Here is a 24366-nt window from a genome sequence, read left to right on the forward strand (position 1 = left end):
ATCTAACTGCAGAAAGTTAACTTCATTTTTATCGATCACAACACTACGATTATAATAACGTACTGTAATTCATAGATTATTGGTGTTACAAACTAATGCTGCAATTATTATTATTTTATTCACGTAATTTATGCTATAGTACATTAGTACTACATGAATAATGATACACGGACTTATATGATTAAGTTTCTTGTGATTTTTTAATTATTTATAATGTAGATTTTTATTTGGTTTATAGGGACAACAGAAAACGCCATTACTAGAAATAAATGAGAATAATCTTCTCATAACCAAAATAAATTGATATGGACACTTTAATTTATATGATACTAAAATATAACAAGTGTGGAAACTCGAAAAGATTGTAGAATTTGATCTAATTAAATAGATTGTAAAGTTAATAATCTCAATTACTTTAATTATTGTAATTTTAATTTTTAAAGAAGGGTATTTATAGGAGGTATGTTAAAATCGTGAGACACACCTCATGCGCGGGCGTGTTCACGTGCCTGCATGCAGCTCGGACCTCGTTGCAAACCTCAACCGCGGTGCCACTGGCCTCCCCAACCGCAATTGGAATGCGGATGTCCTAAATGAAATAGAAATATATGAGAGTGAATTGATTATATCATACTTAGAATTACAAAAAAAAGGTGTAACTTCAGGCTTCAGCAATAAAAAATTGTACTGTACTTAAATACTACTGTAGTATTTTGACTGTTTTAAAGGTATTATATTTTTTCACTAGATTATTAAGTGTATACTAGTATATTTGACCGTTTCAATACGTTATCATACTTTTCCTCTCTTAAACTCAATTATATTCAAAATAAATTAGTATTACTCAATCACATTTATTTAATGTTTTTAAAGATTTTTTTTTAAAAAAGTTATGCTGGACGATTTAAGGGGTTAAATATTTGGATCCAAATCCCTATATTTGCATTCATGTCATGATAAAATTATAAATTCAGTCTTATACGGGACTTCTATTTTATTTATTTATTTATTTAAACACGGTAAGTATATCTAAATAAGCATTTTGTGATTGTATCATATAGTAATTATTTAGGCGTTAATAATTATTTCAATATGGATAGCAAAAACAAAAAGCAATTAAACACAAAAACATAAATATTGTTGAAAGCAAAGTGAAGGGGCGGGCGTGCATGTGCGATGCTTTGAATTATGGGATATGGTAGCAAGCAATCAAATTAATGCATTTAATATTGCCTTAAAAGTGGTAACACAAATGCACAATGCAATATGGTAAATTAAAAATGATAATTTTAGTTGAAGACTATTTCTAAAGTGGAAGAAATGGAAAAAAGATTTGAGAGTGGATGTGGAATTCTACTCTACTACTATAAGAGACACCCTTAATAATTTCCTCTTTGCCTTCTGTTTTCCTATTCTTTTGTTTGGGGTGAATTTTATTCCACTTTTGCTTTATTTTTGTTAATGTGAATATTTACTAGTACTACTTTGTCAACTTGTTGTACTCAAATCGAATTAAAAGTAAAAACAAAATGAATATTTTTGATACACTTTATTTGGGGTGAGTTCATCTAAAAAAAGATAGTTATATGGAGTAGAATAATTTCTTGAGTGTTTTAGGTGTTATTTAACTTTCTTATGTTAAATCACTATTCATTGAGAGTTTTCACTTTTCGTTTTCTCTCGACATTTCGTCTAACTTAGTGATTAGTCTTGATCAAATTCATACCTCGTCAAACGAAGTTTACGTACAAGTATAAATTATTTCTATTTTAAATTTCCATAAACATGCTCACGTTTTTACCATACATCATTTTCTTCTTGTCCAATCAACTCAAATTCAATTCTTTGCATTCATCGGATTACACTAATATGCAAGTAGTAAATATTGAATATCACTATTATTCACCTTTTTATAGTGGAATTCGACAGTTCACTTCTTTTATTTTTAATCTTCCCACCCTTTTTGTCCCCTCTCAATACACAACTACCCCACTAAAAAAATAAAAAAAATTAATCAGCAAAACATTATGAGATAAAATGTCATAAAATAAGAACTACACATAAATTATAATTTAGGCCTTAAATAAATTAAAATGCAAACCACCCCAACCCACCACCTCCATATTCTCATTTTCAGTGACTGCAACTAATCCCCCACCAAAATGGGGTGTTTAGTTATGATGTTTGAACGCTTTTGAAGGCAAGTAAAATATGGAGTACTAACATGAAAACCAAAATTGAGTGAAGAATGGTGCAGAAATTGAGCCCCAATCCCAAAATTCAAATCAACGTCAAAGTCAAATACCATTCCCTCGGTTTTTCTTGGTATAATTCTGCCAACTTTTCTTGATTTTACATTCCCAGATAGATACAGTATACGTACGTATACGACTAGCTTCTCACTGCGTTGATTCCGCTTGAAAAAAGATCTTTTCCGCAGCTTGAACCAACCGAAGCTTGAACCAACCGCCATTGCTTTTCCGCAAAACAGAGCTCGACCCGTTTCAAGATTTTGTATTTTCTGATCTGGGCCGGGCTTACTTTTCAACTCCGACGCTCACAGCGGCGGCGATTTTGATGGGCTGGTGAGGCGGCGCCGCCGCTATGGGTTGCGTGTCGTCGAAGCAGACGGTTTCGGTTACGCCGGCGGCGGACAACTCCGTCGTTGGGTCGGGTCGGAGCAGGGTGGGGAGCTTCGGCGGTGGGAGCGGTTTGGCGGTGGAGCTGGATTCGAAGCTGAAGAAGGTGAAGAAGAGAGGCTCTACTGAGTCAGGGAGCGAGTTGGGCGAGTCTGGTAGGGCGAGTTCCAATAGGTCGGTGAGTTTTAGGCTGCACAAGTCTGTGGAGGGGGCGGCGGGGTGGCCGGCCTGGCTGAGCGCGGTGGCCGGAGAAGCCATCCAGGGATGTGCCCCACTCAGAGCAGACTCCTTTGAGAAACTTGAAAAGGTTTGAAATTTACAATCTTGAAATTGTGATTGTATATGATTCAAGTTGTTATCATCTTTGTTTAGTAATTTTGAGGTATTTTTTTTATTTTTAATGATTAGTTATGGAATGGATCATTTGTCTGCGTATACTGAGTTTTGAGATTACTTTTATTCAATTTTCTCTGCATATCAAGATCAGTTAAATGAGTATGAAATTTACAATCTTGAATCATGATTAGCCATGTTTTTGGTTGTAGATATGTGATTAAGTTGTGATAATCTTCGTTTAGTAATTGGGGGTATTTTTTTAATGATTAGTTATGGAATGGATCATTTGTCTGCATTTTCTGAGTTTTGAGATTACTTTTATTCAATTTTCTGCATATAGATTAGTCAAATGAGTATGAAGTTTTGTTGAATTTGTCTTAACTATGGACACAGTGTGTGTGTGAAGGAGTTGCTGCAATTTATTGTAATCATTTAAGCCTAACCTACCTTTGAAACTGTCCCTAGATAGCTACGGTATTGAATTGTAGTTAAAAAGGACTAGTTTGTTTCCATTTTCAATTTTAGTAGTAACTCATTTCAACTAAACATTACCTTTACTGCTTATTACAAATCATTGATAATAGGGATTTTTGCTGATGAAGATAATAGTTCCAAATTGTATAAACAGATTGGTCAGGGAACATATAGCACTGTATTCAGAGCACGTGACTTGGAAACCGGGAAGATAGTTGCTTTGAAGAAGGTCCGGTTCGACAATTTTGAGCCAGAGAGTGTTCGTTTCATGGCTCGGGAGATAGCAATTCTGCGCAGGCTCGACCATCCAAATATTATCAAGCTGGAAGGGCTGATCACATCCCAATCTTCAAGCAACATCTATCTTGTGTTCGAATATATGGAGCATGACATCTCCGGACTACTATCTTCCCCAGAGATCACTTTCACCGAAGAACAGGTTTGCATCCTTTTTTGAGTTAATCTTCTTTTCTTGGACTATTGTTATGATTCCTCTGGCTTGCTTTTACAGGTCAAATGCTACATGAAGCAACTGTTGTCTGGGCTCGAGCATTGCCATGCTCGAGGAGTGATGCATCGGGACATCAAAGGTGCCAATCTTTTAGTTGACGATGGTGGAGTCCTCAAGGTTGCTGATTTCGGATTAGCAAACTTAAGTTCTTATGGGCAGAGGCAGCCTCTGACTAGTCGAGTTGTGACTTTGTGGTATCGCCCTCCGGAGCTCTTGTTAGGCTCCACAGAATACGGGGCATCCGTTGATCTATGGAGCGTAGGCTGCTTACTTGCTGAGCTTCTGATTGGTAGACCCATCCTTCAAGGGAGGACTGAGGTTAACACCCTCTCCAACACACTAAATCGCGCACTGTCTTTGCTCGTGACTTATGAAGTGCGTTTTGAATAGTGAAGTTTTTCGTGTTATTTGTATAAACAGGTTGAACAGCTGCACAAAATATTCAAACTCTGTGGATCCCCGCCAGACGATTACTGGAAGAAGACAAAGCTTCCTCATGCGACATTGTTTAAACCACAGCATCCTTATAAGAGCTCTCTGTGGGAAACCTTCAAGAACTTACCCGAATCTGCTGTTTCGCTCGTGGAAACTCTTCTATCTGTGGAACCGCACAAGAGGGGCACGGCAACCTCAGCCCTGGCTTCAGAGGTACTCTTTTTTCACAATCAATGTTCACTTACATTTTGCAAGTTATTTGGTGCAAATGGTTTCATGTCAATTAGGAGGATCTGTCTGATCACTTGATTCTTTCTATGTGATCATTAGTACTTCAAGACGAAGCCGTATGCTTGTGATCCGTCGAGCATGCCAAAATACCCTCCGAGTAAGGAGATAGACAATAAACAGCATGAGGATGCTAGCAGGTAGTGCTTAATATACCTAAAGGTGGAGTCTTGAAGCCTATTTGCTGATTCTTCAGAGTTAGAACTTTAACTGTGTTATGTTTCAGGAAACGGCCCGTTGGAAGATCACGAGGGCCTGAATCGAGGAAGCCTACTAGGAAGCAGAACGGAACGAATAAACTAGCCCCAGAAGAGGCCCTATCTCTCAAAAGACAGAACTTGCCTCCTCAAAAGCAAGGTGAAAAGAGAGTGAACGATGGAATCAGCGTCAGCAATCGCAAAGCAGACAATGCACTGGATCAGGAGCTGCCTAAGCGTGTGACCAAAGAGGCGTGCCATGTGAAGAATGCGTCTCAAGGCGATGATGCATATGCAGGCCCTCTACAAGTCTCAGGGTCGAGTGGCTTTGCCTGGGCGAAGAAGAGGATGATGGATTCATCGTTGAGGTCGCGGAGCAGGTCTAGTTCGAGAAGTCTCATTCTTGAACCTTCCGGTGCTATGCAACCAAGGAATAATTTGGATTCAGCCAGGGAAGAGAATTGTGAAGGTGTGAAAGGCAGTACGAAAGGCCACGACTCATATGGAACGTTTAAACGATCGATGCTCAAGAAATGGAGCCAGTTGGAGCGTCCGGACTCTTTTGATGCTTCTGATGGATACCACTCTCAAGAGCTGTCAGCTGCACTCTACCATAAACAGGATTCTAAGAGAAGAAATTTGGTATTTTTCTTTACATGTAACAATGAAAATGATGAAACATCTTTTCTTTTACTAATGTGCATTGGATTTGATACAGGTTCATCATGATGATCAAGGGGAGAAGGTTGAATTTTCGGGACCCTTGCTGTCTCAATCGGATAAAATTGACGAACTCTTGGAGAAACGCGAGCGTTGCATTCGCCACCAGGCAGGTCGTAGATCATGGTTTCAAAGAGGTAAGCTACAAGTTTCTTCATACTGTTATGTCTCATGTAGATTATGAATTTGCTACTATCAGAAGCCTAGTTGATATAATGATATTGTTATCCAATATCTAGTTGTAATACTAATCAAATTATACTAATCACTACTATTTTTTAATGCAGCTAAACACAATGGGAAGTAAGTGGAAATTGAAGCATTTATGGGGTTTAGAGAGGAATGGATTATCATGATTTGAGGTTTTTGAAGAAAGGGTCTCTGCTTCTTCTACATATCCCATTCATCCAATGGCTCTTCATTTTTGTTGTAATGTACAGCAAGTTTCCAGAAAGTGTTCATTTGAAACTATGAATTTTGATGTAATTTTTATACTTTTTTTTATATAATATATAGATAAAAGGTGGTCATTATTTGAAATAATAAATGAGGAAGGAAATCCGACTGGGTTCTATAGAAAGAGAGAAGGTCTATGACTCTAATTTTTATTTATTTTAAAATTGGAAATGATGACTTAGCCAAACCTAACTTTGTATTTTTATTTATTTTTAAATTGGAAATGATGACTTAGCACCCAACCTAACTGTGTATTTTTATTTATTTTTAAATTGGAAATGATGACTTAGTACCCTAAACTTTGTCTTAATGTGTTTGTTTTTTTATTTGAATTAATATTTTATTCCAAAAGTCCAACAGTTTAACGTTCCACAGCATTAATTAAAGACCAGCTGCTGCATGCGTCTCTATTTTCCTGGGAATTTGATTGATTTAAGCTGGAATTTCTTCCCTTTTTCCTTGTTTGTTGTGGTTCCTGAATCCTTTTCTCGACCATTTCGGTTTCTGCGAAAATTAGAGTGTTGGATTTGGATTGTGGAGTAGTAAATTGGATTGGGTTTTGTATGTGGTGAGGGGGAATCATCGGCATTAGATGGCGCTATTCAGAAGGTTCTTCTACCGGAACACGCCTGATTGGCTCGACGGTATGCCATTTTCAGCTACTGCTTCATTGTGTGATTTTGATGAGTTTTACTTCTTCATCATTATGAAAATTCTTTAATTTTGAACAACATTCTAGTGGATCAGGCATTGAAGTTTTGACTTATATCTCCAACTCAACTGTTCATTGTTTTCTCTTTTGTATGTAGGTTGGTTGGATTCATATAGTTTTGTTTTGGAAATGTGATTGTATTTGTTATATTGTTGAATTCGAAACAGCTCATTAATAAACCTAGGCATTAAATGGGTTGATTGCTTTGGAGTTTTATCATATGTATCATCATATCTTGGATTGGTCACATGAATCCCGTTTTTGTGATTCTATTGTAAATACAGAAGAAGATGAAAGTGGGTATGAAAATGAAACAGAGAATGCCGAAGCTGAGGAATTTTTTGATGCAGAAGAAGTATTCAGCACTGCAGTTTATGCACAGCTCGGCATCGAGCCATGCCCGGAAACTCCCCTATCCCCTGCCCCTCATCCCCACCTGTCCAATGTACATAATACCAGTAGAGTGCCGCCACCACCACCTCCCTCTCCCCTTATTTCTTCCAGGAGTTCATGGCATGTGCCTTTAAGAGTATCAAGTTCTCCCTCACCTTCACTTCTTACTTCTGCATACTCTAATACATCTTATAGCATAAGAAATCCCTCTCCACCTCCACCTCCACCTCCACCTCCACCACCTCCTCCTCCACCACCTCCCCCTCCCCTATTTTCTTCCAGGAATTCATGGAAAATGGCATCATGTTCTCCCCCACCTTCACTCCTTACTTCTGCATACTCTAATAGATCTTATAGTATAAGAAATCCCTCTCCACCTCCTCCTCCACCACCTCCACCTCCGCCACCTCCACCTCCACCACCTCCCCCTCCCCTATTTTCTTCCAGGAGTTCCTGGAAAATGGCATCATGTTCTCCCCCACCTTCACTCCTTACTATTGCATACTCTAATAGATCTTACAACATAAGAAATCCCTCTCCACCTCGACCTCCACCCCCACCACCTCCTCCTTCGCCTCCACCACCTCCACCTCCCCTATTTTCTTCCAGGAATTCATGGAAAATGGCATCATGTTCTCCCCCACCTTCACTCCTTACTATTGAATACTCTAATAGATCTTACAGCATAAGAAATCCCTCTCCACCTCCACCTCCTCCTCCGCCTCCACCACCTCCACCTCCCCTATTTTCTTCCAGGAATTCATGGAAAATGGCATCATGTTCTCCCCCACCTTCACTGTTTACTATTGCATACTCTAATAGATCTTACAGCATAAGAAATTCCTCTCCACCTCCACCTCCTCCGCCTCCACCACCTCCACCTCCCCTATTTTCTTCCAGGAATTCATGGAAAATGGCATCATGTTCTCCCCCACCTTCACTCCTTACTATTGAATACTCTAATAGATCTTACAGCATAAGAAATCCCTCTCCACCTCCACCTCCTCCTCCGCCTCCACCACCTCCACCTCCCCTATTTTCTTCCAGGAATTCATGGAAAATGGCATCATGTTCTCCCCCACCTTCACTGCTTACTATTGCATACTCTAATAGATCTTACAGCATAAGAAATTCCTCTCCACCTCCACCTCCTCCGCCTCCACCACCTCCACCTCCCCTATTTTCTTCCAGGAATTCATGGAAAATGGCATCATGTTCTCCCCCACCTTCACTCCTTACTATTGAATACTCTAATAGATCTTACAGCATAAGAAATCCCTCTCCACCTCCACCTCCTCCTCCGCCTCCACCACCTCCACCTCCCCTATTTTCTTCCAGGAATTCATGGAAAATGGCATCATGTTCTCCCCCACCTTCACTGCTTACTATTGCATACTCTAATAGATCTTACAGCATAAGAAATTCCTCTCCACCTCCACCTCCTCCGCCTCCACCACCTCCACCTCCCCTATTTTCTTCCAGGAATTCATGGAAAATGGCATCATGTTCTCCCCCACCTTCACTGCTTACTATTGCATACTCTAATAGATCTTACAGCATAAGAAATTCCTCTCCACCTCCACCTCCTCCGCCTCCACCACCTCCACCTCCCCTATTTTCTTCCAGGAATTCATGGAAAATGGCATCATGTTCTCCCCCACCTTCACTCCTTACTATTGAATACTCTAATAGATCTTACAGCATAAGAAATCCCTCTCCACCTCCACCTCCTCCTCCGCCTCCACCACCTCCACCTCCCCTATTTTCTTCCAGGAATTCATGGAAAATGGCATCATGTTCTCCCCCACCTTCACTGCTTACTATTGCATACTCTAATAGATCTTACAGCATAAGAAATTCCTCTCCGCCTCCACCTCCTCCGCCTCCACCACCTCCACCTCCCCTATTTTCTTCCAGGAATTCATGGAAAATGGCATCATGTTCTCCCCCACCTTCACTCCTTACTATTGAATACTCTAATAGATCTTACAGCATAAGAAATCCCTCTCCACCTCCACCTCCACCTCCTCCTCCGCCTCCACCACCTCCACCTCCCCTATTTTCTTCCAGGAATTCATGGAAAATGGCATCATGTTCTCCCCCACCTTCACTCCTTACTATTGAATACTCTAATAGATCTTACAACATAACAAATCCCTCCCCACCTCCACCTCCTCCTCCGCCTCCACCACCTCCACCTCCCCTATTTTCTTCCAGGAATTCATGGAAAATGGCATCATGTTCTCCCCCACCTTCACTGCTTACTATTGCATACTCTAATAGATCTTACAGCTTAAGAAATCCCTCTCCACCTCCACCTCCTCCGCCTCCACCACCTCCACCTCCCCTATTTTCTTCCAGGAATTCATGGAAAATGGCATCATGTTCTCCCCCACCTTCACTCCTTACTATTGCATACTCTAATAGATCTTACAGCATAAGAAATCCTTCTCCACCACCTCCTCCTCCGCCACCTCCACCACCTCCCCCTCCCCTACTTTCTTCCAGGAATTCATGGAAAATGGCATCATGTTCTCCCCCACCTTCACTCCTTACTATTGCATACTCTAATAGATCTTACAGCATAAGAAATCCCTCTCCACCACCTCCTCCTCCGCCACCTCCACCACCTCCCCCTCCCCTATTTTCTTCCAGGAATTCATGGAAAATGGCATCATGTTCTACCCCACCTTCACTCCTTACTATTGCATACTCTAATAGATCTTACAACATAAGAAATCCCTCTCCACCTCCACCTCCACCACCTCCTCCTCCACCACCTCCCCCTCCCGTATTTTCTTCCAGGAATTCATGGAAAATGGCATCATGTTCTCCCCCACCTTCACTCCTTACTTCTGTATACTCTAATAGATCTTACAGTATAAGAAATCCCTCTCCACCTCCTCCTCCTCCACCTCCACCTCCACCACCTCCTCCTCCGCCACCTCCCCCTCCCCTATTTTCTTCCATGAATTCATGGAAAATGGCATCATGTTCTACCCCACCTTCACTCCTTACTATTGCATACTCTAATAGATCTTACAACATAAGAAATCCCTCTCCACCTCCACCTCCACCTCCACCAGGCAGGTCGAAGATCATGGTTTCAAAGAGGTAAGCTACAAGTTTCTTCATGCTGTTATGTCTCATGTAGATTATGAATTTGCTACTATCAGAAGCCTAGTTGATATAATGATATTGTTATCCAATATCTAGTTGTAATACTTATCAAATTATACTAATCATTACTATTTTTTAATGCAGCTAAACACAATGGGAAGTAAGTGGAAATTGAAATATTTATGGGGTTTAGAGAGGAATGGATTATCATGATTTGAGGTTTTTGAAGAAAGGGTCTCTGCTTCTTCTACATATCCCATTCATCCAATGGCTCTTCATTTTTGTTGTAAAGTACAGCAAGTTTCCAGAAAGTGTTAGTTACTCAAATCTTCCATCTTTACACCAATCATTTTCATTTTGAAAAATATAACTGCCCACACCCCGTCCACTATTCATAATCGCAATAAAATATTAAGAACAAGTGTTTCAGTTAGGGCTGGACATTCGGTTTTCGGATCATTTTTTTTCCTCAAATCGAACTGAACTGTAAAAACCCAAATTATCCCAAAAAACTGAATTCTGAACTACAAAAATCCATACCAACTGAAAAATCAAAATTCCACTATTATATCTAAAAATCAAAAAATTAAAAGATAACGAAAACTGAAATTTCATAAATATATAAAAAAAATCCAAATTTTAATTTTTATAATTAACATAAAAATATGTATCACATCAACCAGTTAACATATCAAAAGTTCAAAACAATTATAATTATCATGATATCTAATACCTTAACATTTATTAGTATAAACCAACACAAATTCAGTTTGTTTTAAGTATAATATTAATATAAATTTTGTTTTTATTGGTTTTTATACATTTGAACCGTACAGAAAAATCAATATTTGTCAAAAAATGTAAAATGTACTAACCAAAATCAGGAAAAAAAATGAATCAAATTTAATTTCAGTTTGATTCGGATCAAATATTCAATTTTTGAGTAGTTTACTCACCTCTAATTGCAATCATATTTTGGTTAGGATAATTTAATGCTTGATATACATAAACATAATAAATCCATTTATATTTTTTTAATAGGCTAAAGGTCAGGAAAAAATTTCTCAGCTTGTTCGAAAAACTTAATTAGTTTCATTAGTGAATCAATTTTGTGCCTCTATTTAAAAGCATTGTGCCAAGACATGTCGATAAAAGAAGAAATCAAACATCATCAACCACTGGTGGGTCTAGGATTTTCGGTTTGAGGGTACGATAAATAATTATAGCGAGTTGAAGTTTCAAAATACAAAATTTTTTTCTTCTCTTTAATTTTTTCTCTCAATCAAAATTTTTATTCTTTATTTTAGTTAAAATTATTTATTGAATGTAAATATGAATTATTTTTAATTTAATGATACTACTTAAATGACTTTCAATATTCAAAATAATGTAAATTATAGATAAATTATTTTAACGTTTGTATTGTGTGTTATCTTTACTAATAAATAATTCTTTTTGGCTTATTGGAGATATGTTTCAATTATTTAAAGAAATAGAAGATAAAAAATAGAAGAATATAAAACAAAAAAAAAGATAATAGTACTAAATTACATTAGAAAATAATTTTAAAATGCATAATGATTTATAAGATGAGGAATTCTTTCTAAAATAAAATGCATAAAATATTTAAGATGAATTCGAAATAGAAATATAGGAGTACAAAATAAAGGGATCCGAAGAGAATGGAATTAAATCCATTAAAAAGTCAAAATACTAAACGTTATAACTTATAAGAGAATTATTTGAAGAACCTGAAAGGGAAAAATACTTTATAAAATGAAGAGAAGACTGAAAATTCGGATCTAAGTGGGAATCAAACTCGGCTTAATCAAACGCTAAAGGAAGCATCTACCGATGGAATAGGGAAGCAAACTTATTTACATATGGATTGTATAATACTCCCTCCGTCCACGAATAGGAGTCCCGTTTTTTCATTTTGGTCCGTCCACAAATAGGAGTCCCGGTTCATAATTACCATAAATGGTAAAGAAACTCCACATTCCACTAACTCATTCCACTCGCATATTATTTAAAACTAATATATACAAGTGAGACTCATATTCCACTAATAATCTTCCACCCATTTTTCTTAACATTTCTTAAAACCCGTGCCAGATAGAAATGAGACTCCTATTCGTGGACGAAGGGAGTATTAATTCTAATTTTGGGGTATAGTGGTATCCCTCTTTGCTCCTTAGCGGATCCGCCACTGTCACCAACATGAAGTCATGAACTACAAATATACAACTTAGGATTTTGGACCATGTATAAGAACAACCACCCAACTCAATCCAAGCAACCGATTTTTTAATATTTAACCAATTTCTATCTCTTCCCACGTTCTTAATATTCATCCAATCTAACCATACATTTTTTTATAGTTTGTCAATGATATCACACCATTATTTCTATATTAATTTTTTAAGATAATATTAGTAATTAAAATATTTTATTACGACAAACTAAAAATTATAAAAATAAATAAATAAATAAACATAAATGATTATAATTGAAATATGAAATTGAAGATAAAAAAATATGTGGTGAAAAGTAAAGAATATTGAAAAAGTTAGATATTATACAGTATCACAGAAGGACTATAAAGGAAGAAAAAATGAAATTTGTGTATGTGTTTTAAAACATAGCATAAATGGTCTCTATTTATAAAAGATGAAAAACTATGAATTTTGATGTTAATTTTATAATTTTTTTGATATAATATATAGATAAAAGATGGTCATTATTTGAAATAATAAATGAGGAAGGAAATCCGACTGGGTTCTATAGAAAGAGAGATGGACTATCACTCTTAATTTTTATTTATTTATAAATTGGAAATGATGACTTAGCACCCAACCTAACTTTATATTTTTATTTATTTTTAAATGGTGGGCTCCACCTCCACCACCTCTTCATCTTGGTGTATCTGGTGTACAGTCACCCCCACCACCTCCGAGAAGGGGAAGGGGAAGGGGAAGGGCCTGACATACCGTCTCCTCAACCACCTCCCGGACTGACAGGGGTAGCGCAGTTGCCAACGGAGGGACTTATCTTGCTGCAATAAATAGGGTCTCTTTTATAAATATACAAATATCGTAAAGCAATTTATCAAATGCGAAGGTTACGTTCTTTTTCTTTCACGTGACCGTTTTGAAATCGATTACCGTTACATATGTTACAAAATCACATAAAAATTAATTTTAATTAAAGCTATAGGTATGGAACAAAAACGGTTGATAAATTGGAGGAAAAGCCGTACTCATTAATTAATGATACGATATCAAACAAGGTACTATGTTTATTTATTTTAATAAACCCGTAAATTGCAATACTTTTGTTTCGATTATGCTTGATTAACAAAGACTTCCTAACTCTGCAACATTTATGATCCCCTTCTTGGTAGTTCAACTGAAATGTCATTTTTCAAACATCAAATAATAGATTCGAATATCTTTTATTGGTTAGATTTGTTTAGGGGAGGCTATCATTATATAATCACATTTTTTTTTGTCTAAAACAAGAATTCGAAAAGGACTCATTGGTAAAGTTGGCAACAATATTATGCTGAAAAGGATTAAAATCTTCAAATGATCAGGTAATGTTTAGCTAGTTTTTAAGGAATGGAAGTATTTAACAAAAAAACCTTTATTGTGGGAAATAAACTAGATTCTTAACGTTATATTCTGAAATTTCCCAACGGTTACATCATAAAACAATTAGATCTTTAATAGTTTTATTTTATTTTTATATGAATTAAATAGCAAAAATACCCATCACGTTTCCATAAAAAAGCAAACAGATTTTAATTCAAGGGATGCAGTTGAGGAATGAGACTCTGTTCATCTTTAAGTAAAGGTTATGAGTTTGACTCTTGCCTATATAAAATAACCTTAAATTCTTAAGTCAGTTGTTTGGTCCTTCAATATGTTTATAAATCAAAACCAAAAAGTAGTTATTGCTATCTCACCCAATCCCGTTAGTCTAACAAGTAACAACCAAATAGAAGCAAATATATTATAAATGTTCACAAATTGGACAAATAGGTCGTCCTGTTTAATAGGTGGTCTTCTAACCATCGATACAATATACTTCATATGTCCCATTAAAAAATGAAACGCTTCTTAAATTAGAAACAACTCTATCTCTATTTTTTTATATCTCTTACTTTACTCTCTCTTCATTAACTCACAAAACAATACTACATAAAATCTTGTGTCAATTTCCAAATGTTTCATTTTAAATGGGACGGAGGGAGTACTCCATATCTTGTGAGTTAAATGAAAAAAATACACGAGAGTATATATGCATGCTACACAATAGGAATGTGATCAAATACAAATTATAAATCTTGTACAAACTCTGCTACAATAACTATTATCAAACCAAAAATTATGAATCTCCTATAATTAATACATTAATTAATAGAGTCATTTTACTATTTTGGTAAGTTTAAGTTAATTGAGTTATTTCTATTTTTGATAAAAAAATGTAATCATCCTTCTTATTTTTATTCCCTCTTCATCCCTCTTATTTTATTCTCTATTACTTTATTTAGCATCTAAGTAACATATTTTTTAAAATTCGAAAAGAAACGCATTTATTAACAAGAAATGGAAGGAGGGAATACTTTGAAGTCGAACTACATAAAAATTGGGTCTTTGAGAAAAGAACTCTAAGTAGGAATAAAAAATTACGGCAAAATAAACGTTTTAATTGTTGAAGTATATTAAAACTGTTCAGAATCATTATATGGATTCGAGCTAGATGAGTATATCTGTCTCTTGATCGTTGTCACCATTTATCCACGTGAGTTCAATATCCCATCAAAACAGCAATCAGTCCAAAAACAAACGAATCAGAGTTGGAGAAGGAAACAACAGTTTCAAGATATCGACAAACGCAAAATCGTGTATTTACCGTTTATCCGAGTTGGATAACCTTTCTCATTTGTGTCCCACTACGTTTCCCCCTCTCTCTCTCTACACCCCCATGTGATCAAGTCCCCCTTTTCGCAATCACAAAACGGTCCTAGTGTTTTTCATGCTACCAAGAATTGTGTATCGCTAATTCATTATCATTTATGCTCGCACTCGATTGATCGTCAGCTCCTTGTGCTCAAATTTGACTGATTTTGAGCTCAAATTTCTTCCTTTTTTTTCCCTTTTCTTGTGTTCTTGAATCTTTTTCTCGGCCATTTCCGTTTCTAGTTCAGTGATTGAACTGTTTGGATTTGTGAGGTGGAAATCCGGAGCTGAATTGCGTGGTTGGTGGTGTTTTGATCAGGGTTTTGTTCAGCCTGGTGAGTTGCGGTGAAGTTTGGATTGTGGAGTAGTGAATTGGGGTTTTGAATCCGAAACGGCGCCGTTAGATGGCGCTATTCAGAAGGTTGTTCTACCGGAAGCCGCCTGACCGGCTTCTTGAGATTTCCGAGAGGGTCTATGGTATGGCATTTTCAGCTATTGCTTCATTGTCTGATTTTGATGTGTTTTAGTTCTTCTGCATACATTCTAGTGGAGTAGGATTACAAGTTTTGACTGATTCTTGGGAGTTTTCTTTCTTTGGTCAATCAATTCAATGTGTGACAACCTCTAGCTCTAGCTCAACTGTTCATGGCTTTCTCGTGTTATGTAGCTTGGTTGGATTGATGGTGCTTTTTTATGGATGCTGCAAATTGGTGCAAATTGGATAGAATGTGGGAATGTGATATATTTGTTATATTGTTGAATTCGAAAAAACTTTTGGAATCGTTGAGCTTGGATATATTAGTCAGTCTTATGTATTAGGTGAAGCTCGATGTACATATTCAAGGAAAACTATGGCTCCATATGCTGCAGAAAAGTTCGTATATAGCTTGGGAGTTTTATCTTAGATTGGTCAAATGAATGCATTATTGTGATTCGTATCTAGATTTTTTAACTCTAGACATTGTGAGTTTGGCAAGTCATTTAAGCATTGCAGACTCGTAACTATGGATACTTGGAAAAAATGATGTTGGTTTCGGTGATTATAGTTTTATGTATGCTTGCAACACTCTTGTATTGTGCCATATACTGATGCCATTTGGTTTTTTTTACTGTAGTGTTTGATAGTTGCTTCTCCACCAATGTACTTGACGAAGATGAGTACAGAACATATATGAATGGAAATGTTGCTCAGTTACAGGACCACTATCCCGATGCTGCTTTTATGGTTTTCAATTTCAAAGGAAGAGAAAAAAGGAGCCAATTGTCCGATGTGTTATCTCAGTATGATATGACAGTAATGGATTACCCTCGGCAGTATGAAGGGTGTCCGTTGTTACCACTGGAGATGATTAACCATTTCCTGCGTTCAAGTGAGAGCTGGCTGTCGCTTGAGGGCCAACAGAATGTGCTTCTAATGCACTGCGAAAGGGGAGGATGGCCTGTCCTCGCCTTTATGCTTGCAGGCCTTCTTCTGTACAGGAAACAGTACACGGGCGAGCAGAAGACACTTGAAATGGTGTACAAACAAGCACCGAGGGAACTTCTTCATCTATTGTCTCCTTTAAATCCACAACCGTCTCAGCTCAGATATCTTCAGTACATCTCTAGAAGGAATAATGGGTCCAACTGGCCACCGGCAGATACACCTCTGGCTCTGGATTGTATTATTCTTAGGATCCTTCCTTCATATGACGGTGGAAGAGGATGCCGGCCCGTATTCCGTGTATATGGTCAGGATCCTACTTCAAAAACATCTACTAGAAGTTCGAAGCTTTTGTTCTCAACCTTGAAAGTCAAAAAGAAAATCCGCTTCTATCAACAGGTAATGCCTCAATCCTTAAATTTACATCAATAGATGTAAAGATTGCGAATTTCAGTGTTCTTATGTCTTGTGGATGCAGGAAGAGTGTGAGCTAGTAAAAATTAATATCCGTTGCCGTGTTAAAGGAGACATTGTTCTTGAGTGCATCCACTTGGAGGATGACTTGGTGAGAGAAGAGATGATTTTTAGAGTGATGTTCCATACAGCATTTGTCCGATCAAACATTTTGACGCTAAACCGCGATGAAGCTGATGTTCTTTGGGATGCCAAGGATCAGTTCTCTAGGGAATTCAGAGCAGAGGTAAGATTTAACATTGTTCGTGCTTTGTTTGTCGATTTTTGAAGCTTTAGGATTAGGAGTTGAACTTCCCATCCTTTTGTGCAGGTACTCTTTTCGGATGCAGATTCTGTTCATTCCATTGTAAACACAGAAGAAGCTGAAAGTGAAGATGGAAATGAAACAGAAAATGCTGGAGCTGAGGAATTCTTCGAGGCGGAAGAGATATTCAGCAGTGCAGTTCATGCTCATGATGGCAAGGTGGAGTCAGAACCAGAATCTGATGACTATGCAGTTATCACAGGTTCTGAGGTCAACGAGAGTACTCAGGAGGTAGCTGTGAAGGGCGATTCAGATCATTATGCATTTGAAGATTGTGTGTCTGATGAGGGAATTCAGAGGCGTAGTGGGAATGCTAAAGTAGAGTCTGTACTTCAGACTGATAAAGAAGCTACTAGTGCTGAAACAAAATCTATTAACGGTGGAACGGGTGATGAGTGTGAAGATGAAAAAGAAGACGAGCAAGGGGAAGAAGCTCCTCGGGTAATTAAGTATCTCGAAGAGCAGGCCCATGAACAGAGGCTTATGGCTGATAGTAATAAGCCAAAGTTTGATAGAAGCCTCTCGAGTGTATCTAAAAAGCCACCAATTTCACGATCTGCTTCTGATGCAATCACTACCAACAACAAATCTAAGCTGCCAGAGTCGCAGAGCACTCCAGCTAGAGTGGCAAAACCAAATGCTGTATCGAAGTGGATACCTACTAATAAAGGTTCTTACACTAGCTCAATGCATGTGTATTATCCTCCATCAAGAAATAACAGTGCTCCGGCATCACTAACTCTTGGCAAAGATTCTATGCCTGGAGGGAAATCTAAGCCTCCCTTGGTAATTTCATCTTCACCATCTGCTACAACTGACAGAGGTACTGCATCAGGCCATTCCAAGCATGTATCTAGCCCATCATCACTAGACGCATCACTGGCTTCTGCCCCGTCTCTACCTTTACCCTCAGAGGTGGGAGGTGAAGCTGAACATGGTACAGAATCTCCACCACCTTCAGATATACCCCAGCAATTGCCTCCTCCACCACCGCCGCCCCCACCTCCTCGGCCTAATGTGCAGAATAACAGTAGAGTGTTGCCGCCTCCACCACCTCCTCCACTCCCGTTCTCAGCTGGGAGTACATGGCATGTACCTTCAGGAGTATCAAGTTCTCCTCCACCTCCACTCCTTATTTCAGCATACTCTGAAAGATCTTCTAGCATAAGAAAGCCCTCCCCACCTCCGCCACCTCCTCCGCCACCACCTCCCATGAATGAGCTTCCTTCTATTCAATCACATAGTGATTCGCCTCTTCCCACAGTCCCACCTCCTGCTCCACCACCTCCTTTTTCACGTGGTGTACCCCCACCTCCTTCTCATGCATCTCCACCACCTCTACCACCTCGTTCTCCTTTGTGCAGTGCTCCACCTCCATCACCGCTTCCTCCTCCTGGTGCATCTGGTATACCAGCACCTCCACCACCTCCTGGACGTGGATTGCCTGCTCCACCACCTTCTGGACGTGGAATGCTTGCTCCACCGCCTCCACCACCACCTCTGAGACAGCCTGCGCCACCTCCCCCTCCCCCTAGTGGAGCTCCAGCACCTCCACCTCCTCCTACACGTGGATCCCCAATTCCACCTCCCCCACCTTCAACTCGTGGCCCTCCACCACCTCCACCCATAGGAGGTCGTATGCCTGGTCCACAAACACCTCCAGGACCTTCAGGAGGTGCCCCACTCCCACCTCCCTCGTTTGGGGCAAAAGGACCTGCAACAGATAGTAAAGGGTTGCTTGTTGGTAGAGGGCGTGGGCTTTCACGTCCAATGGCAACAGCAGCTCGAAGACCTACCTTAAAGCCACTTCATTGGAGCAAGGTAACCAGGGTATTACAAGGAAGCTTGTGGGAAGAACTACAGAGATTCGGGGATTCTCAAGTGTATTTCTCTCTCTCTACTGGTTTAGTTATTTGAATTAAATGAATCTATGTACTCTATTTTAGCATTGCTAGGTTTCTTTTTCCCTTAGAAAATAAAGTAAGTCACTTTTATATCTCTATATCAAATGAATCATGGGATAGATTTCTGCAATTTATTCCAATTCCTTTCTCTTTTGTCACATTTTTTATGACTAATATGCTTCTTTCTTACTCTAGTTCACCAGAATTTGACGTTTCAGAACTCGAGATCCTTTTCTCTGCCACAGTACCAAAGTCAAGTATAGGAGGAAAAGCTGGGAGCCGCAGATATTCTACTGGATCTAAGACTGAAAGAGTCCATCTGGTAATGTCAAACTAATCATTTTTTTTAATAATCTCTTTCCTTTTCATGGTAGTGTGTGGGTGGGGGTGTGTTTGTGGCAAATGACTGAATGACCGATGTCTTCTCAAACGGCTAAAGATCATTAAATTTGTTCATAGTGTCATTTAAGTGCACATAGTTATTAAATTAATAAATCTGAATATGTGTTATTTAACTAACCAGAAAACAACGTACTATCTTTAGGGTCCTACCTATATGATGCAATGCGACTTACTCATGAAAAAGATGATGAATAAAAATGCTGAAGAACATGAACTTTTGAGCTTAACTAGTGCAGGATTGGAAACATATATTGGACTAGTTTTACTTAGTGAATCCTTCCTTCAACTTGTTTCTGAATCATACTGTTTCTGTTTTTATAGATTGATCTGAGGAGAGCCAACAACACTGAAATTATGCTTACAAAAGTGAAAATGCCCCTTCCGGACATGATGGTATGCTGTGCTGTGTATTTCCTGTTAAATTTTCCTTTACAACTTGTTTCTACAAGTATATCCATTTAACATGTACAATGTAGCTCGAGATATCATTTTTAGTTGTGCATTACTACTTTCTAAACCAATTTTGAATGCCCTTCTGTGTTCATGTTTAGTTATTTCCTTTAATAGAAATATGTATTCATAGCATCTATATCCAGTCTACGCTTTCTTTTGGGAAGTATTATACCATTATTGATAGATGACCTTGACAGGCTGCAGCACTTGCAATGGATGAATCAATTTTGGATGCTGATCAAGTCGAAAATCTCATTAAGTTTTGTCCAACTAAAGAAGAGATGGAACTTCTTAAGGTGAAGTTTTATAGTGCATATATTCTGCATTGTTGCAATTCTGCACTTTGCACTAATCAATAAAAGCATATATGATTTCTTTTAACTGATAATGAATAGTAACTGTTTAGGGCTACACAGGAAACAAGGACAATCTGGGGAAGTGCGAACTGGTCTGTTAACTCTAGCCCCATTGCTTTATTTGATCTATTATGTTAGTACTGCATTATGATGTTTTTTTGCTTGTAAGATTAGTCTAGTCAATCTTTTTTGCTGATAATATCTTGTTATATCTTAGCTGGTTTAATGATACCCGTGCTAGTACAATTTGAAATTTGTCCACCTATTTTTCTGAAAGATCGTGTAATTTCTCATTCTTGCAAGTTTCAAGTCATTATTCGTGGACGAGATGATTTTCAGAGAAAAACTCTAAGGTTCCTCATAGGTTCTTAGTCAGTTGTACTACAATCTGACTCCAATTATGATTTTGCTGAATTGTGGTATAACATTCAAAGTGTGAGGATGAGTCAAGTGTATCGTTGTGACAAAATTCTCTCCCATGCGATCCTATTTGTATTGGTGCTCTATAATCACTAACGGATCTCGTGTTTCTGATTTCTCTCAGTTTTTCCTGGAGATGATGAAGGTTCCACGAGTTGAATCTAAGTTACGGGTTTTCTTATTCAAGATCCAATTCATCTCTCAGGCTTCTGATTTCACGAGAAGCTTGAAAACTGTAAATTCAGCATGTGATGAGGTACACTAAATTTTCTTTTGAAAAACATCCAACATGTATTTATCAGAAGCATCTCACTGACATAACTTCTTCTCTCGTGCTAGGTTCGGGGGTCCTTCAAACTGAAAGAAATTATGAAAAAGATTTTACACCTTGGAAATACTTTAAACCAAGGAACTGCTAGAGGTATGGCCTTTTTATAAAACATGATAAAGATGCAGGATTTTTCTCAGGACCTCTCTTTGTTCCAAATTTCAAGGTTTTCGTTGAAATGAGTGCAAAAGGTCGAAAGTTACGCACTTTTGAAAGTCTTTTGGACTACTTCTGCCACCACTTTAATTTGCGGGACCAAAACCCTTTCAGAGAGTTATGAGGCTAAAAATGCATTTTACCCCTTGTTCTTTAAATTTTTGGATTTATTGCATGATTTTGCTAATTCTTGTCGGTAAATACTGCGTATTTGATTCCACACGTAAATCTATTTTCCTCCGTATGAGTCTTATTCTCAATAAGAATGCTATTTCTTACTGTTCATATATTATGTGAAAAACTCATTTTCAGTTCTAAAAGCATATTCAACTTAATATTTACTTTCTGTTTTCAGGTTCTGCTCTTGGATTCAAATTAGACAGTCTCCTGAAACTCACAGATACACGTGCATCCAACAACAAGATGACGCTCATGCATTATCTTTGTAAGGTATTGTCTCTGTACCATGTTTATTTATTTTGTATATTTCTATATGCTACCCCTTCAATTTCTCTCACGCACCAAAAATTTATCAATGAGTCAACGTGCTTTGTCCTGATTGAGTCTATTATAATGCCAAAATGTTGATCCCTCGGTTGGCCATCACATTCTACAAAATTCCAGCACCTACTAATTGAATTGGTTTAATGACTATACAGCTAATTAGAAATGTCACATTTCCTCTTTGCTGTTACAGCATGTGTTAAAGTTTTCTCCTGACGTGTCCATTTATTTCCGGAGGCTGTGCACACCAAGTAAAATCTGGAATCATGTTATTAACACCTTTTTTTCGCAGGTGCTTGCTGCAAAGACACCAGCACTTTTAGACTTTCATGAAGATCTTGTTAGCTTAGAGGCTGGCTCTAAGGTTCATATTTATCCTCTTTCTGTTGGATAGATTTCAAAAGTTCTTGAAAGAATAATGAGTCCCCTCGTGTAGATACAATTGAAATCTTTGGCAGAAGAGATGCAAGCCATTCTCAAAGGCATAGAGAAGGTGAAGCAGGAATTGGTTGCTTCGGAAAAGGATGGTCCCGTATCTGAAACTTTTCGCAAGGTATTCTGGTATTCAATATGTGTTCAATTTCTATTGATTACATTCATTCTTACCCTTGTGCTGTATAATTCGTAATTTTGAACTTCTCGTCATTGAGACCGTGGTTGCATCTTTACTGTTCCTTACCAAGGGCTTCCGAAAATCTGTTTTGTTTTTCCTTAACAAGAGAAGCTTATTCTGTTGGACAGACATTGAAGGAATTTGCCACTGTTGCTGAGACCGATGTTGCATCTGTGATGCATCTCTATTCTCATGCGGTAAATTTCTCTTAAACAAATGTCTCAGATAATTTTCTGCTTGCTGTTGGTGATGTCATTGATCGTTGTTTGCAGGGGAGAAATGCAGATGCACTAGCTCTATATTTTGGCGAGGACCCTGCACGATGCCCTTTTGAACAAGGTAACATTACAATATGCTCTCTTCCTTGTTGATATTTCACTTCACATTGCTGATCCCATGCCTTATCATTTGTGCAGTCATTGCAACCCTCTTGAACTTTGTCAGAATGTTCCGCAAAGCTCATGAAGAAAACAGCAAACAAGCTGAATTAGAAAAGAAGAAAGCTCGGAAGGAAGCTGAAGTGGAGAACGCCCAAGGATTAACTCGGTCAAAGAGAGCGAGAAACTGAGTTGAATGCTTTTTAATGGGTCCATATGGCTGTTCCCAGTGATCATCAGCCTATGCTCGTCTACTATATTTTACTGCAGACGCTGGAGGATGCAGTCAACGAGCCCTCAGTTTGCTGGAAATGTGGTGCAGAGAGTGATGTCGAGCCATCACAAAACCTGAAACTGTAGAGAGAAGGAAATATGAGAAAGCCTGGTGGCGATTGGGTGCTGATCTCATCGAAGATTTCTTCATCAGAGGTACGTGTTGAGCCCTCACATGTCTTGAAACTCCGTTGCACGCTGACAGGTTGGACTACTGAGAAATATGCACATCGCCAGATGAAACCTGTACATAAATGCTAACCCCTCATCTTAGATTTAACACTAATTCTTTGATGTAGTTATAGATATCGATTTTGTTCCTCGCGTGGAACCTTTGATGAAATGCGTCCTTGCATAGATACGGAGTCAAGAGGATATATAGAAGTATATAGTCGTAAGACTCGTAGATAGTGATGATCTAGTCCGTCATAGGTTTTTTGGTCTCGTCTGTTTCAAATTCGGTTTCTAGAATTGGATAATTCATTCATTAGTGAGCATTACGAGCTACATCTATGTTTCGATCTCGTATTTATTTTACTGAGTACTTTTTTTGTATTGTATGAAGATGAAAAAGGTTGATTGAAATAGGTTCAACTGTCCGAACAAACTTTTTTTATGGATAAATGAATTTAAAATTTAAATTTAAAGCTGTGTTACGGAGGGCTGGCTCAAACAGGAGGCATTAATCTCTCTAACGCTATGCCAAACTTTTGACTACATAACTTTTCACTTGGCCAATAAGAGATAAAAATATTGCAGTTCTAACAGTTTATAACTATGCTTTATTTATTGGGCAAATTTTTGTACAAATCATCATGAATTTTGGTCAAATTATAATCTGTTTTGCAACTTTAAAAATTAGCCATGATATTTTGATTTTGGTCAAATATCAAGATTTTGTTGATTTGACTCACATGTGTTTTAAATTGAATGTGTTTTAAATTGATGATATAGTTGAATTATTTGTTAAGCTGGTTCAGAAAAATTATAAATCTAACGGTGGTCTTGTTCTTGCAAAAAAAGGATACCACATTAAATGCAATTTCACCCAAATTAGATCTCGTGGAAAAAATGAGAAAAATATATTCATGTTTTTATGGCTAATTTTTAAAGTCTGCTGGATGAACCCAACTT

At 37.9% G+C, this 24366-nt stretch overlaps 3 protein-coding genes across 4 annotated transcripts; all 3 read left to right on the forward strand.

Annotated features, from left to right (window-relative positions):
• Positions 1-2094: 2094 nt before the first annotated feature.
• LOC121786286 (protein IMPAIRED IN BABA-INDUCED STERILITY 1-like) lies at positions 2095-6130 on the forward strand. 2 transcript variants are annotated; one of them, XM_042184890.1, is made up of 9 exons: positions 2095-2325; positions 2428-2946; positions 3604-3888; positions 3961-4278; positions 4381-4608; positions 4726-4823; positions 4910-5522; positions 5599-5737; positions 5888-6130. In XM_042184890.1, the coding sequence occupies exons 2-9, from the start codon at positions 2605-2607 to the stop codon at positions 5905-5907; spliced, it is 2043 nt and encodes a 680-aa protein (XP_042040824.1). In that variant the 5' UTR covers positions 2095-2325; positions 2428-2604; the 3' UTR covers positions 5908-6130. The 2 variants fall into 2 exon arrangements, with proteins under 2 accessions (XP_042040824.1, XP_042040825.1); XM_042184891.1 differs by having other exon boundaries at positions 2441-2946.
• Positions 6131-6454: 324 nt separating this feature from the next.
• LOC121786056 (formin-like protein 20) lies at positions 6455-10672 on the forward strand. The gene is made up of 3 exons (XM_042184574.1): positions 6455-6700; positions 7053-10275; positions 10426-10672. Exons 1-3 carry the CDS (start codon positions 6649-6651, stop codon positions 10427-10429), a joined length of 3279 nt encoding a protein of 1092 aa, XP_042040508.1. The 5' UTR covers positions 6455-6648; the 3' UTR covers positions 10430-10672.
• Positions 10673-15089: 4417 nt separating this feature from the next.
• On the forward strand, positions 15090-23741 carry LOC121786055 (formin-like protein 20). The gene is made up of 17 exons (XM_042184573.1): positions 15090-15190; positions 15565-15722; positions 16361-17067; positions 17147-17368; positions 17453-19329; positions 19546-19672; positions 20074-20145; positions 20403-20501; positions 20612-20653; positions 21106-21237; positions 21321-21402; positions 21821-21915; positions 22262-22333; positions 22406-22522; positions 22711-22779; positions 22855-22921; positions 22999-23741. Exons 2-17 carry the CDS (start codon positions 15650-15652, stop codon positions 23148-23150), a joined length of 4005 nt encoding a protein of 1334 aa, XP_042040507.1. The 5' UTR covers positions 15090-15190; positions 15565-15649; the 3' UTR covers positions 23151-23741.
• Positions 23742-24366: the final 625 nt, after the last annotated feature.

The sequence above is a fragment of the Salvia splendens genome, chromosome 22, assembly GCF_004379255.2.
Source record: "Salvia splendens isolate huo1 chromosome 22, SspV2, whole genome shotgun sequence".
NCBI classification, from domain to species: Eukaryota; Viridiplantae; Streptophyta; class Magnoliopsida; order Lamiales; family Lamiaceae; genus Salvia; species Salvia splendens.